The sequence below is a fragment of the Nicotiana tabacum genome, chromosome 5 (genome assembly GCF_000715075.1).
Source record: "Nicotiana tabacum cultivar K326 chromosome 5, ASM71507v2, whole genome shotgun sequence".
NCBI classification, from domain to species: Eukaryota; Viridiplantae; Streptophyta; class Magnoliopsida; order Solanales; family Solanaceae; genus Nicotiana; species Nicotiana tabacum.
This window is the reverse complement of record NC_134084.1, coordinates 18,568,544-18,585,272: the sequence shown is the minus strand read 5'-3', so window position 1 is coordinate 18,585,272 and position 16,729 is coordinate 18,568,544. Positions and strand designations below refer to the sequence as shown.

Below are 16,729 nucleotides of genomic sequence, written 5' to 3'. Positions count from 1 at the left end.
ATTCAAGCCTAAACCTTCACGGACCTCCAAAATGTATTTCGATCACGCTCCTAAGTCCCAAATCACCTAATGGAGCTAACCAAATCATAAAAATTTCGATCCGAGGTCATATACCAACAAGTCAAATCTTGGTCAAACCTTTCAAATTTCAAGCTTCAAACTGAGAAATGTTCTTCCAAATTCATTCCGATTACCCTGAAAACCAAAACCGACGATTTACATAAGTCATAATATATCACGACGCAAGTCATGCCCGGGAACTGGCGAGCAAGGTGCAAAAGCTCAAAACGACCGGACGAGTCGTTACACATCGGATGCCCTAATCCTCAACTGATGATAGTCAGACCTCAAATCGATCTTTAAAAATACCTTGGCACCCTAAAGCTGATCAAATAAGTCATCAATCCTTGGCAATGGATACTTGTTCAATTGCCGAGAATCTATGCACATCCTCATCGATCCATCATTCTTCTTCACAAACAACACGGGCGCACCCCAGGGCGAGACTCTCGGTCTAATAAAGCCCTTATCAAGCAAATCTTGTAACTGCTCCTTCAATTCTTTTAACTCCGGCAGGGCCATACGGTATGGCGGAATAGAAATGGACTGAGTGCCCAGAGCCAAATCAATACAAAAGTCAATGTCTCTATCAGATGGCATCCCCGGCAGATCTGCAGGAAACTCACAAACAAAGGGCACAGAATCCATAGAAGGAACCTCCGCACTAGAATCATGGACATAAGACAAATAAGCTAGACACCCCTTCTCGACAATATGCCGAGCTTTCACATAAGAGATAACCCTGCTGGTAGAATGGCCAGGAGTCCCTATCCACTCTAATCGAGGCAATCCCGGCAAGGCTAAGGTCACCGTCTTGGCGTGACATCCAATATAGCATGATAAGGTGACATCCAATCCACACCCAAATTGATATCAAAGTCGACCATATCGAGAAGTAGGAGATCTACACGAGTCTCAAGACTCCCAATGGTAACCACACACGAACGATAAACACGATCTACGATAATAGCATCACCCACGGGTGTAGACACATACACAGGAGCACTCAAAGAATCACGAGGCACAACCAAATATGAAGTAAAATAGGATGACACGTGTAGAACCCGGATCAAATAGAACTGAGACATCTCTACTGCAAACTGAAACCATACCTGTAATAACCGCGTCAGATGACTCAATCTCCGACTTGGCTGGAAAAGCATATCATCGAGGCGTGGCCTCACCACTCTCAACTACATCTCGAGGACGGGCCCTACCTGGCAGGCTTCTACCTCTAGCGGCCTGACCTCCACCTCTAATGCCTCGACCTCCATCTCTAGTTGTCTGACCCTTACCTCTAGTTGGTTGGGCGGGCGGTGAAACACATGGTGCCGGAACCATGGCACGAGAACCCTGATGTTGGGAACTGCTCGATGCTCGAGGGCAAAATCTAGCAATGTGCCTTGGATCGCCACAACTATAACAAGACCTCGGTTGCTGAGACTGCTTACCCTAAAACTGACCCTCCTGAATAACCACCCTGAAAACTCTGAAGCGGAGGTGCACTAATAGGAGCTGGTGGTGCACTGTAGGCTAGCTGATTGGAATAATGCATATGAGGGCCACGACCACCTGCACCGTGAGAAGCCTGGAGTGCTAAATGAAACGGCCTGGGAGGATGGCCTCTACCAAAAATACCCCTACCCTCAGATGAGGCACCACTGAACCCACCAGAATGACGAGGTCTCTTGTCAGAACCCTGACCACTCCCCTGAGCTAAAACCATCTCGACTCGCTTGGCAATATTGGTAGCCATCTGAAAAGAAATCTCACTCCCAGTCTCCTTAGCCATGTACAACTTGATAGGCTGAGAAATTGGGGGTTTTTGGGTAGAAACTAAGGATTTCGAAATTTGGAATTTAGATCTCAAATTGAGGTCGGATTCCAAAACCAATTATATATCCGGGCTCAGGGGTGAATGGGTAATCGGATTTTGGTCCGAATTTCGGGTTTGGACCAAGTGGGCTCGGGTGTTGACTTTTGTTGACTTTTAAAAAAAGGCCTAAATTGAATTCTTTGCATATGGATTTCTTTTGTTAGACTCCTCTAGAATCAACTCACGAAGTTCATCCACATTAGGCACACAAACACGACCCTGCATCCTCAAAACGCCATCATCTCCAACTATAACCTGCTTGGCATCACCGTGTCGCACCGTGTCCATAAAGACAAGCAAATGAAATAGATTCAATACTAAAATTCTTAAAAGATGAATTCATAAAGTTTAAATTTTGGATTAGCCTTCGTTCCTAAGATTCAAACTTGAAATCTTTTATTATAGATGAAAAGATCTCATTTATCCTACCATCCCTCGATATTGAGTTGACCTATGATAGTGCATGCGCATTGAGTTATTTCTTTTTTAAGTAGTATGAATAAGGGTATGCACTATGAATAAAATATCCACTTGATCCTTACCTTGACTAAGAAGAGTAACTTCAGCTTAGTCACGTCTGAGATTGATGGTGTTTGTTTTTAGTTAACCAAAATAGAGACATCTTCTAAACTACTGTGATTTTGTTATTTTTGTTCCCCTTATAAGAGTTGACTTTTGACCAATTCCATGATTCTAGTCAGGTGCAGTGTTTAGAGTATAATTTACGAATTCGGCTAAACCTAGTAGGTATTTATTTTTAAAAAAATATTAAATATTTATAAATTACTATCAATTTAAAATTCAATAACTTAAAAAGACTAGAACCTCAAACATATAAACTCCAAATTCTAGATAGTTTCCGGTCTTTACGTAAACCGAATTCAAAGTACTCAACTTGTTAACTTGGAGAAATTAAAAGCCGTATATATGTTGAGTAACTCTAATAAACACTGCCAAATAATTCAAATTTCGTCTCAATTCATTAAAAAAAAGGTTATAATTTGAACTCGAAATTAAAACTTTATTCTATTTCAGTTTTATAATGATTTCTGGATACTATTTTTATTTTCTTTTACAGTGAAAACCGAGTAGGATTTATAGAGCTTTAGTATAAAAGGTAATTCCTTATTATCCTGCAGCTGTGATTCGATCTCCTTATCAAAATATTAACTTGATCGTTAAGTCTAAACCTCAAATGAAAATGAATAAACTAATACAAAATACAATGTACATGAGTCATTCATGCAAAGCACAGAAGTCACTATAACGTGGGACTTCTTTTGTTTACTTCTTTTCTTTCTTTATTTTTAAATAAAGATCTTTCACTTGATTTTTTTCAGGATGAATTGAGAATTGACTTTGAAATATTCAGAAGTCGTTCCTAACTGCAAAGGAAAATATTATAATTATATAAGTACTATCTGTTTATTTATTCAGAATTATTATTTTTTAATCTGTTAGTTAAAGCCTAGGTGATTATTTTGTAACTTGGATTCTCCCATCAAGAATTAATCAACACTACTTGATTGATGACTAGCTCTTTAAAAATAAATAAATAAATAAATAAAATATATTGAAAGATTGCATTCAACTACTCAAGTCACAGCCTACTAGAGTGAAAGAAAAATTGATATCCAAGAGGACCAAGACTTTAACTTTATGGATTCAATCCTTAAAAAATTTAGCACAAAATTCATTACACATTTAAAATTATAATTGAGGATTTAGTTTTTGTTGACTTGTTGATTTTCATACACAAAATAGCACTAACGCTATTTAAAATTATTTGGGTAATGTTCTGAACGTTCTAATGGAAGCTAAGTTCATCGGAAATTAATCTCTAAAATATTTTGGATTTTTTAACCCTTGTTTCCTCAAAATTAATCACCATAACTAAACAACAACAACAATAAGCTCAATATAATACTGCAGGTAGGGTCTGGAGAGAATAGCGTGTATGCAAACCTTACTCCTGTGTTATAAAGATAGGAAGGATGTTTCTGATAGACCATCGGCTTAAAGACATAAGAAAAGAAGTTGTAACAAATAAGCATTAAAAATATAAAATAAGATGATAAGATAAAAACTAACTAGCATTAAAAATATTATTTGAAGTATTACAAGTTGGAAAACATAATGACAAGATACTGTCAAGGATCTCTTTCACAGAAATCATAAAGTAATAATTTGTTTAGGCCACAAACAAATAAAAAATTGCCTGGGACAAATATGAAGTTACTTGAGTTGTAGAAAACTCAGAGCTTATAACTTCGCCAGTTTGTATGGAAGACACATTCGATTATTTCCTTATTTATTTGATAAACCGTAAAGTAGCATTCATTGATGGGCATCAAAGGATATTGATAGTTAAAAAACAACAGAAGGACTTAGCTCGCTCTCTATCTATTTACATTTAAATATCAGATTTTTATCTACAACAAAGTTCAAATCCTTAATGTGTGCCTAACCCACACATTACGTGCTACGCACCACTAGACCTAAGTCCTGGGGTCATCGGTATCCTTGAATATTGTAAGGCATTACCTAGCAAACTCCAAAAAGGCATAAAATTACAGCAAATGCACCTTGCAATAATGGAGTTAGCAATGTTCTTTTACGATAGATTTGTACATCTCTGGCTTACGGAACCCTTTTTTTGGGGAGATTCAGTGGCAGAGCTAAAAATTCAAACAAGAGGATTCAAAAAGAATACTCTTATGCCAATGCAATTCAATAACTCATATATAAGCAAAAATATAGATTTTTACCCATTTATATAGTAGAATTTTCTGACGGATTTGAACCCCCTTGCACCCCTCTACCTCCCGCCTCTGGGGAGACTAGTCGGGCCGTTAATTCCATTGGCCCCTTCAAGGCTAATCGATAGGAGGCCAATCGATAGGTACGGTCTACGACTTCACCCCAATCAAAGATCTCACCTTGGTATGAGCTAATAAGGCTCGCATATGTTAGGTAAGAGGTCACCGGAAATTTGTGTCGTCGCTCTCATTGATATGTTGCAGTTTCTTTTTTCTTTTTCTCCAAACATCTCTTGCAAATAGGCCGTGGAGGAGAGGTGGCAAATATCGTCAGAATTTTGCAAGAGCATCTATTATCTGCTAACAAAAAAATAAGCACAAGGTATTTAAGAGTTTATTTCTCAAGTCTCTACTTCAACTAGCATCCTCTCCTTTTGCCAAGCTTCTATAAGTAACTTCATCACACTTATTTTTAATTTGTGAAGCTAACTTTCACATAGATAAGTCATTTCCCCCTTTCTATCCAAGAGTTAAGTCATGCAGAGAGATAATTGAAACAAAATATTATCACGTGTAAAAATGGCCTCGTAATTTTTTTTGTAGCATCATTAGTATAGCTTTTTTTTCTAGAGAATAAGGCAAGGTAATTACATGGCCAAGTAAGATCCCAGTGACCAGCTTCTGGCTTCTGTAGTAAAGTATAGCTGCTTTTAACAGAGAAGCTTCCCTCTTTAGTTGCTGTCCAAATTAGGGAGTCCAATTTATTAGCATCAATAGTAATATGATCTAATAAATGTAACAAAATCGACTGATATCATCCCAGAATTTGTATAACACTCTCCCACTGTATATTTTTGCTTATTGGCAGAAATGTTGTAGATCACGGGTTCAAGCCGTGGAATCAGCCATTGATGCTTGCATCCGGGTTGGATGCCTACATCACGCCCCCATGGGGTGAGGCCCTTCCCTGCACCCTACGTGAACGCGAGATGCTTTGTGCACCGGGCTGTCCTTGCGGTATAAAATGAGAAACTTGTTGATCTTCTAGCCACAAGTCAAACCAAAATCTAACTTTACACCCATTTCCAACTTTCAGTTTAGTAAGAGCATGAAACTCAAACCATAGTTTAGCAATTTGTTTCCAGACACCACTTATAGTTGGTCTAAAAACGAAAAATCCTTCCTGGTATCCAGAAATCTTCTTTACCATATTCTGAGATAATGATCTCCTTCCAGATTTCATCTCCATTTTCATTGAATAGCACTAATATAGTTTGTATATACACAAAGTTAATCACACTCCCCTTTTACACATGTAGGGTAGCACATTCCTTAGCCCATTCTCTATTTCTTCTGCGAAATAAACTTTGGAAGGAATGAAGTAGATTTTTACTTTTGTGCACTGACAACGTATAGTTATTTTAGACTATCAGGTTATATTACCTGCAACCATGGGTAGTGTAAAAAATTCTTAAAATCTAAGTCTGATATGGTAAAAAGTTTAGAATCTGATACTGTAATCTTACACCGTCAGTGTCTATAAGTTAAAATCCAATGAAGTATTAATACATCATGCCAATGACTTATTTCATATGATGACCAGCTTAGTACATATTAATGTTACATAATCTGTGAATGGAGACATAATATCTCATATTTGCAATTTTGAAATGCAGTAAAGATATGACACACATAAAAATTCCCCAAAAGGAAAATACAAATGGTTATTTCCATCTGCCAATTCAAATAAATTGATAAGGAATATGTAATATGTCAAGAGAACATCTGTTGAAGCTTTTCTTTGCTCTATTACTCCTTATGATTGGGCTCTATTTTTTAAGGGAAATGAGCATCAGTTTAACGTTTCATGATAGAGCTCTCACCTCAATGGTAAAATCATCTGAAACATAGCCTTCGAAGATTAATACTTTGTGCGCTGATGCTGCTGAAGTTTGCAAGACATGCACCTCCCTTGGTCTGAACTTCTTGCTTCCGATTTCATTATTCCTAAAGAAGAACTAGGAAATTACTATCATTTGGAAGATCAAGCTGCTCAAGCAAAATATAATCAACTACTGCTGAAATGAAGAAATATACTCCAACAGAAAAGGACAAGAAGTGTTCACAAATAAAAAAAAATTCGCTTGTCCAAAGGAAAGATAAACCGCAAGAAAAACACTTACCTTCAGCCACTTCCAGATAAAAATGCGCCATTTTGATTTTGGAAATGTCGTACAGACCTGCCTTTACAGTTTATTTGAATTTTTTAAGCATTGCATCTTTTAAATTCTGGGATTGAACTTTATCAGTGTATGTAAACGAAAAAATCATCAAACTTTTCTCTGTCACAGACTAAGTGAAGAAAAGATCTACTACTCATCGAAACATCCAACTGATATATTTTAAGCACCACTGCACAACAAAAGAACATGAATGAGAAAAAAATGATAATTCAGGATCTCAACTTTGGAAAGATCAAGGATGTCATTTATTAGTTGAACTGTAAACCACATGATATTCGCTGGTTGACGTTGTCCCTTGCCGGTTTTGTGGTAGAAGAATCTAAGACATGCCGAAACACCAAACAGAGTAAACCTTATTTTATGAGACATGTAGCAAGCACTGTTTACCTGCATCACAGCTGAATCCACATAAATTTCTGAACTCGTGATGACTAATAAATGAACCTGGTATGTAGATGCTTTTGTCAACTTCTGAATCCTTTGTTTTCTGTACATCTATCTCTTCCCGTAGCTTTGTTGTCTATTCTCTTTTCCTTAGCAGAGATTTGATCCTGTGACTGAGTTTCTATGGAATTATTCACAAAAAACACATTTGATAATAAAGTGTAGTAAATCAGGAAGAGTGGCAAAGGTGATGCAAAGAGTACTGGTTACTGATCCAAATACTGAAAGAGAACCTGGAAGACTATTGTCTTGGGACACACCAATCAGAAACCAATATTACTCTTGACATTTTAACCATAAAAACAAGGTAATTAGCTTTGTCATGTGGAATACCAAAGCAGCAGTCAAATTTCACACGCATAAACTGCACAGCTCAGCTCTTAAGTTGTATTTGTTGAATTACGTAGAAATGCAACAAACACATCATTCAGAAAGTTACAGCCAAAGATCAGGAAGATAAACGGCTACAGAAACATCTTTTGGGGGGAATAAGAATAACTCGTGGAGCCACAGATAGGGGTATGTAATTTAAGGTGTAAAGATATGCAGCAGATGTACTGGACGCGTAAAAATACAACTACTTTTCAAATGGTAAGACATTTGAAATTGTATGTAAATTGCACAAAAGTGTATCAATAGTAACTGAAAGTAGGAATTGGAGAGAACCATTCAGCCTTTACCACAATCAGGGAAGACCACTTGAAGAATTCTCTGCTAAAAGTAAGAGGGAGCCCTTTACTAGAGTTAACAAAATCAAAGATAAACTTGCCATACTTCAAAAATAATATTGTTACATCAGAAATTGAAAGGGAAAAAATAAATCATGCCTTTGAACTCCATCTATGCTAACAAAAACATCTGTAGCTCATAATGACAACAGTATTAAACAAATAACTATGCATCATGGTAGTGATGCAACTTGTACAGTAACACTTTTCCTTCAGCATTTCCCATAGCCATGAATCCTCCATGAGGACTAAAATCCAAACAGCGAGGATAGTGCACGGCTCGATTTGGAGAAGGCCAGTTTGAAAAAACTGTAAATGATGGAATGTGAATTAGCTTTGAGCTGTTTTTCTTCATGCTAGAACTGATGGCTAATATTTGAGCATCATGATTAAATTTCATAAAATCCACTTTCGTGGTGAGATTCTCAATCGCCTTGATTGGTTTTCTCTTTCCCCCCAAAAACTCTTCTCTGTTATAAATATTTACTATCCCACTGTCTGAACCAGCAGCAAACAAACCACCATTTGGTGAAGTGCAAAGAGCCGTACCATTTATGGACCCTTCATCAACACCTTTATGAATGCATGTTCTTGTTCTCAAATCCCAATGGTAAATCTGCCCGTCTTCACCAGAGCTCAATAATTGTTGTCCATCATTGGTGAAAGCCACTGAGCGAACAGTTCCATTCATTTTCAGTGTCCCAATTAGCTCCTTTGTTTTGGAGGAAACTAGCAAAATGTATCCTTCATTACCAAGAAAAGCAATTGTATCTGAATCAGGAGATACCTCAAAACTTTCCAGGCTCTTTTCTTCCCTGCCAACTAGAGGACCTATTTTATCTACACTTGCTTTGACCAAGTCTAAGACATGGAAGAATTTTCTTCTTCCTGATATAATAACTTGAGATCCATTGGGTAAGAAAGATGCCTTTCTAATAGGAAAATCCTCAAGAAAGATGCTCTGTATCTTTGTATTTCGTTTCCCGTCAATCTGAAAAAATCTGAGTTTTTTATCCAATCCACCAACAAGGAGCAACTGAGAATTCCTGTGGAACTGAACAGAATTTACTGGTGCATTTGAAGGATCAGCTGCATTTGCATCAACCAGTCTCGAATATTCAAGAAGCCCAGGTAACAACTTGGTGCGACTTTTGACAACAAGATCTTCATTTGATTGAAGAATATCACCGACCAACTTGACATTCTTTGAACCGTAGCCCTCAGTATGTTTACTTTCCTCGTCAGAATCTTCATCATCAGAACGGTAGCTTCTGCCTTGAGAATCAATTTGGGCCCATTCAGTGCCTGGATTAAGTTTAGCGTGTTGGGCCCTTAGTCTCGCCACGTACGTGGAACCAGATATGACATCCTCTCCCTCTTCTTTCCTCAGCTTCCTCAATCTGTTCACACTTGCTATTTTGATACTAGTCTTCTCTTCTTCGTCATCTATCCACACAGGTTTCCGCTCCTCCTTTCCCACAACGTGGATACCTTCTTGCACTAACTGTTCATCCCCCTCATAAACAGACAATGCACTATCCGCTAACCGGTCCACAAAGAACATAGCAGAACTGTTTTCGCCATCATCTCTCTTTTCTTCTTCATCGTCCTTCCCGAACCCAACGGGGTTGTACAAGGAGCCAAACAACAAGTTCTCAAGCTTCTTCATTTCCCTCTCCTGCTCGACTTCTAATTCATTATCCTCTTCATTCTGCTCTTTCTTTCTCTTCCCATTACTTTCTTTCTCACTTACTTCCTTCTTAGCCTTCCTTTTAGACTTTTCAACCCCGACTGTACGAGAAGCATTCTGTGATATCAAGCTCGCCATTTCCCAAGATTGATATCACTGCAAATACAGGTAGACTCCAAATTATTACAATCAATTTTTAAAAATCATTAAACATCACAAAATCAATGCAACTGCTTGGCAGCAGTTCATTCGAACCCACTATAATAAATTTAACTTATATGCATTGAAAGTGCAATGAATTTTTACACCATCAGTTGAACTGATACTGTAAAAATTCTTTACACAATCAGTGTACAAATCAAATTAGCTGCAATTACCTTTTAAGTGACCTAACTGTGTAAATACCACTAGTGTGTGCTAGTGGTGCTCTTCACCCACAACTTATTTATTCAGATTTTCAGTCAATTGCTTAATGAATTCTTACTTTCTTACTTATAGAGCTGTTATTACATGGCAAAGCAAATAAGGCGGAAGATTAAGGGATAAAAATCACAAACAATAACAAGAAAAACAGAAGCAAACATGGTACTTTTTTCGATTAAAATACACTACAATCCAATCTAACCAAAACTTGAAAAATAGAAGCAACCCCAATTTTTAAAATCTGTTCATACAATTTAAAAAATAAAGGTAGAAACTTACATAGGCGGCGAGGAGCAAGTGCACAAGGAGAGGATTTTGAAAGAGCTGTTCGAATTAGGGCTTAGGTTCAAGTTGTTTTTCTAGGTAAAGCGGGGGATATGGCCATCTCTTTATTATGATGATATTCAAAAATTATTGAAGTCGAGTATGTTTATAAGCCCTTTAAATGTGGTTTTTGATTTATTATTTATGGGAACTGAATAATGAATTAGGATGTAAATAGCTCTCGACCAAATGATATAGCAAATTGGTTGAAATTCTATTTAATACGCAATTAATTTTGAATACCAATTGATTATCTATACTATATTAAAAGCACGAAGGCCCTTAGCGAAATGTTGTTTGTCTTTTTTATCCTTTTAAAATAGAGCTCACACTAGACAAAATAGTCATTTAATTATTATCTTAATATTTAGGACTTTAAAGGAAACTAAAATTTGATTATTAGATTTTTCCTTATTGAATTAAATAAGAAACCCCAATATTAAGGACTTTAAAATAGATATTATTTAAGAGAATTAATTAAGAGTATTACGTTTCTATGATTTTCATAGAAATATGTTTACATTGATTCCTCTTATTAGGGAACCTATAATTCTAACATTACCTAATTAAATATTTGTTCTAATTATTAAATGTAGTTTTCAATATTACATAAAATCGATAAAGAGAATAATATTATGCTCGAGCAGGAGAATAGTTTGAAAATAATTTGTATCTTCTATACTATCAAAAAAGCATAAAATCTCAACAAATAATTAAGTCTTTGAATTAATAAAGCAAAGGAAAAGTCAATTCAATTTTGTTTTAAAATTATTATATAAGTAAACTTATTTGTCAAGTTGATAAAACTCTTAAGGTACACAAATTATTTTACACAATAAGAGCAATTGCCGTGAAAGAAATAAGAAAATAGAGAAAAATTTATTATAATATAGTATTAAAAGTTAAATTGCTAAAATGTTAAGTTGAAGCAATAAGGATATAACCCAAGACAAAAAAAATCACAAAAATTACCCTTATCATTTTTCTTTCTTTTTATATTTATTTTAATAAATGTAGCTCCCTATATTTTTCATATCGTATTACATCATTTTTTATAATTCAATATTAGTTATTTCATACTTTATATTGTTATTTATCTATGGGTTTCTAGGAGCTATAGTTCTATCTCTACGCTCACAAATTTCTAAAAGACCCAAAGATTCAAATTCTTCAATTTATTTTATTATCTTTGAATAATTATTTTAAAGTATTTTTTTGTTATTTGTTTATAGTATTTGGTAATAAAGATAACAATAATTTTCATAAGATATATATTATCTCATAAATCATAATAAGATATATAAAGACTTATGTGTCGTAGCATTTCTTTGTTTAATGAGCTAGCTTAGTGAGATTAACATTCATTATATTAGAAACTTACATTTTCTTTCTTTGATATTTTTTCAATAACTAAAACACATTATTGGATAATATATATATAATTTTTAAAAATTATATATTTATTGATATAAGGCGCGTACCCTAATACTAGTAAGTTAAAAAAAAATGCAAATTACTTTTAAGCAGTACTAAGAGATACAGGAGCATATTTGTCCTTCTAGAGCTCATGCTAGAACGTCAAAAAGTACAAGGACATTGGATTGATTTTATAAAAGCTTTGAATTTTGATTTATTATAACTAATAAGATTTCCTATTTATATTGGCATAAAAAATTTGGATTTTATAACAAAGAGAATTGCTAAAAAAATAAAACTCTTTGTATTAAGGGAGTTTTTTAACATTTAAAGTCTTCTTATTCATGTATTTATCTATCAATCTATACTATATTAAAAGCACGAAACCCTTAGTGAAATGTCGTTCGCCTTTTTTACCCTTTAAAAATTGATTTCATGTTGGACAAAATTGTAATTTTAATTATTTTCCAGATATTTAGAACCTTAAAATCAAATTAAAAAATTATTAAATTTTTCCTTATTTGAACTAGGTAGAAATTCTTATTGTTTAGGACTTCAAAGTTCATTATCAAAGCATTATTTTAAAGAAATGACTCTAGATTTCGGTTATATTTCCTTGTTGGAATCAAATTGTATATGTTATCCCTTCAAAAGAACAAGTAAATGAGTCCGAGTCAAGATCTAACATTGTAATTTCTTTAGTCAAAAATGAATATTCCTACAAATCTTCAGTATGTTTACAAATTCTTAAATTAGAAATAACGCACCAATTACATAATTAGGTCGCCCTCTTTGCCAATTCAACTTCTCTTATTCGCCGTCAATTTTAATAATTTATATTTATATTTATCTATACTCTATACTATATTAAATGCACGAAAACCCTTAGTTAAATGTCGTTTATCTTTTTTATCCTTTAAAAATAGATTTCATACTAGACAAAATAGTCATTTTAATTTATTTTCTCATATTGAAGAATAATTATTTAATAGAAAATAACAATTCTAACGGTTACAAAATAAAAAATAAACAAGTACTAACAAGGAAGCAATATTCTCAAAATTTAGAGTTACGTGTAAATTAAATGTCATTCATTTAAAAAGTAAATAATTTATGGAAAGCAAATTTTACTTGAATTTAAAGTCCTAAATATTAGGACTTTTTATAAAGTTCAAATAAGAAAAGATTTACTACTAATAATAAAGTTATAGGATATTTTATAATTTTAAATATTAGGCGAATAATTAAATGGCTTTTTTGTTTAGTGTGAACTCTATTTCTAAAAGGTAAAAAAGATATTCAATTTGTTCGTCAGTTTCATTGATCAAAGAGTTGATGGCAAGGATTGGTTTCGGTGTGAATACCATAGAGTCTTCATGCTATCGAAGAAATTTTAAAACGAGGCTCTGATTTTACAAAAAAATTATACTTTATTGAGATGGGGTACACGCGCAACGCGCGTACCAAAAAACTAGTATTATTATAAAAGTACAAATTTTAAAATTGAACGACTAAAATATTCTTAAAATATTGATAGTCTTTTATACCCTTTAATAGCTAAATTAGTTTAGAAAAATACTGTTCCTAAAGGACGAAATTGTAATATTACTAATCATGTCATACTAACTTTACTTGGACAATAACATTGGCAAAGAATTTGCTCGTCCTTCGAAGTCCGACTAATTCGAAGAAAACGCACATTAAAAAATACGAACCTAATCAGTCACGCACATTAAAAAATACAAACCTAATCAGTCACCAAACAATGACATGCGTTAACTATTTCATTATGTTCATTAGTACTCCAATTTTATTTATTCTTTATTACATATACCAAAGACGTTAAAATTAATTTCATTATTCACAAAAGAGCACAAGAAGTAAATCAACATTTATGACAAAAATATTATGTAGTGCAGAAATAACAATTTTTTTGAGGAATATAAACAGAATAATCTAGTCGTATTGAATTAAATAAATAAAAGAAATTTGGTCATTCTTAGGAAGAAGATTGCTTACTAAGGAAAATACTTTTATCGTTAAATGAAAATACAAGTTATGAAATACATGACAGAATGAGCTATTTAAGCGGATAAAGATGAATATATCAAAAAATGAAGGAGAGTCGATTATGCATAACTCATGATGAGCCAATATGTTTTTAGGTACGCGCTTTTCGAATTCAACTTCTACCTTCAGAAACGACGGGATGCTTTTATATCCTTCCAAATACATTTTTAGTATGCTTTGCAATGTTTAAAAGAAAGGCTCAACAATTCCTAATATTTGACTATATTTTTTTCGCAAACTATTTTCTCACATGGAATAATATTTTGTGCTTTCAAGAGGGATATCAATATCGACTACAGGAGTTCTGGTCATTAAAGAGCAACTAGAGCGACGCAAAAGAACCTACACTAATGACTGAACTAAATTAATTATTTTCATGGATTCAACTGGTATCCTATCATTTTGAATTCAAGTACTACGTTAATGAAATAACATTAATTTTCAGCACTTAAAAAGTTATTGCATTTTATCCATGTAAGTTGCTTTAAATCAGTTCTTTATTATTGTATATAATCTTTTGATAAATTTAATTTATTGGTTTATTGTATAAATGATTGACTAAAAATTTACGTGCAACGCACGTACATGAAAACTAGTATTATTATAAAAGCATGAATACAATATCGGTTTACAAAAATAACCTTATAATATTAAGCATATTAACTCATAATAAAAGGATATAATCGGAATTTTAGATATTAACCTTTATAATCCTATTAGTTTTAGGACATTCACATTAGGCCATTTTTAGGACATACACATTCGGCACTATTTAATACTATTAGTTTAATCCTATTAATAATTGGACAAGAATAACGAGCAGTATACATATTATTATAAATGAGTTGATCCCCTTTTCCCCTTCTATTCTAAATATAATATATATATGCCATATTTTAATCCAACCAACTAAAGGTTTAGTTAATATTTCAAATATGTTTATTTAAAAACTATAACATAACCGTAGTTCATTTTATATTATCTTAGAACTATATATATGAACAGTATATTTTTCATATAATATTTGAGTTGATTTCTTACTCAAAATACTATTCATCAAATTTTTTGTGTAATATTTAAAATTACAATCAATAATTTAAACAAATAACTAAAAAATATTAAGAATATAAATGTGTGTGTCTGAGAGAGATGGTTGGTAAGGTTCAATACCATTAATATTTCTACCTCATAAAGATCCAAAAGTAGAATTTCAAATTGGTATTTAGTAGCTAAAATTATAATTACGATTAAATATTCAAAATATGAGATGAGCTAATATTAAGATCAAATAATTAAGTCTTTCAATTAACTATTTAGCAAGCATCCAATTCCGTTCTTTTTTAAATTTATCAAAATGTAAAAATAATTTTCAAGCTTATAAAACTCTTAGGGTACATAAATTTATTATATCAGAAGATCAAGGTGAAATTAAAAATAAAAAAAAAAATCAATTAGGATAGTATTAAGGGTCAAAAGCCATACAACTGCTTGAGAATTTTTTTAATACACAATCAAAACTAAATCCTAAACACGAGCAAGATTTAAAGATTATATTGCAAGAGATGACTATTGTAAAACGGGATTATCCTTTGTAGAAAGTCCCGGACGAATCGAAACAAATATTCATATATCGTGCATTACTTGCAAATATTTGATGAAGAACTATTAGCAATAGCAAAAAGTAGTGTAGTAGCAAGTAGCAACAATTTTATCAGGAGGTCATACAACTCACTTATATTCCACATATCTCTTCAAACTACCAAAACAACCTTCACAAATATATCAAAGCAGAATGATGGTATTAAATTTATAAGGAAAACATGGTTAATAATATGGGATATATGAAGCGCCAGACAACTAAAATAATTGATATGAGCTTCAGATATATGAATATCAAAAAAACTGTTTGGTCAAAAAGTAATAATTTTAGGAGGTAATTTAAATCAAGTAGTACAGTATTTTCAAAATCGATAAGAGCAAAAACTATAATTACTATCTTGAAAAATTCATACTTATACCCTTAAATGGAAAAAAATCAGCCACCAAGAAATATAAGAGTAGGAACATCCATTATTCAGTAACTTTTCGCTTTATTTTGTCGTGAAGATCGCTTAATAAGGGAAATAGTTTTATAATTAGGTAATTTGTACAAATTATACGATAGACTGTGACGACCTGAAGGGTCATCACCGTAGTTCTTCCTTGTTCCGCGCTTTCGAGGCCTTGAAAACCTCGCTTTTAGTTGCCTCGATTGGCGTGCACAGTTCGGGCGCATAGCCGGAAAGTTTTTATGTTAGAATATGTGAATTATGTGAAACATTTGATGAATTTTGGTATTAATATGCATAACATTGACTTCGGTCAATATTTTGGGTAAACGGACCCGGACCTGTGATTCGACGGTCCCGGAGGGTCCATAGAAAAATATGGGACTTGGGCCTGTGCCCGGAATCAAATTCTGAGGTCCCAAGCCCGAGAAATGAATTTTTGAAAGAAATTATTTTTCTGAAATTTGCTATGAAAATTTGAAATGAAAAAGGGGTTAGAAAATATAGGTATCCGGCTCGTATTTTGGTTCCGACGCCCGGTACAAGTCTTAAATATGTGTTAAGCACTATCTGTAAAGTTTGGCTAAAAACGGACGTCATATGACGCGTTTCTGACTTAAAATGGAGAATTTGAGTTATGAAAGTTGA

The 16,729-nt window shown here is 33.5% G+C and overlaps 1 protein-coding gene across 1 annotated transcript; it reads right to left on the bottom strand.

Moving 5' to 3' along the window:
* Positions 1–8,094: 8,094 nt before the first annotated feature.
* On the bottom strand, positions 8,095–10,637 carry LOC107799409 (U3 small nucleolar RNA-associated protein 18 homolog). The gene is made up of 2 exons (XM_016622518.2): positions 10,503–10,637; positions 8,095–9,956 (listed from the first exon to the last, which is right to left on the bottom strand). Exon 2 carries the CDS (start codon positions 9,936–9,938, stop codon positions 8,277–8,279), a length of 1,662 nt encoding a protein of 553 aa, XP_016478004.2. The 5' UTR covers positions 9,939–9,956; positions 10,503–10,637; the 3' UTR covers positions 8,095–8,276.
* Between the last annotated feature and the right edge of the window lie 6,092 nt (positions 10,638–16,729).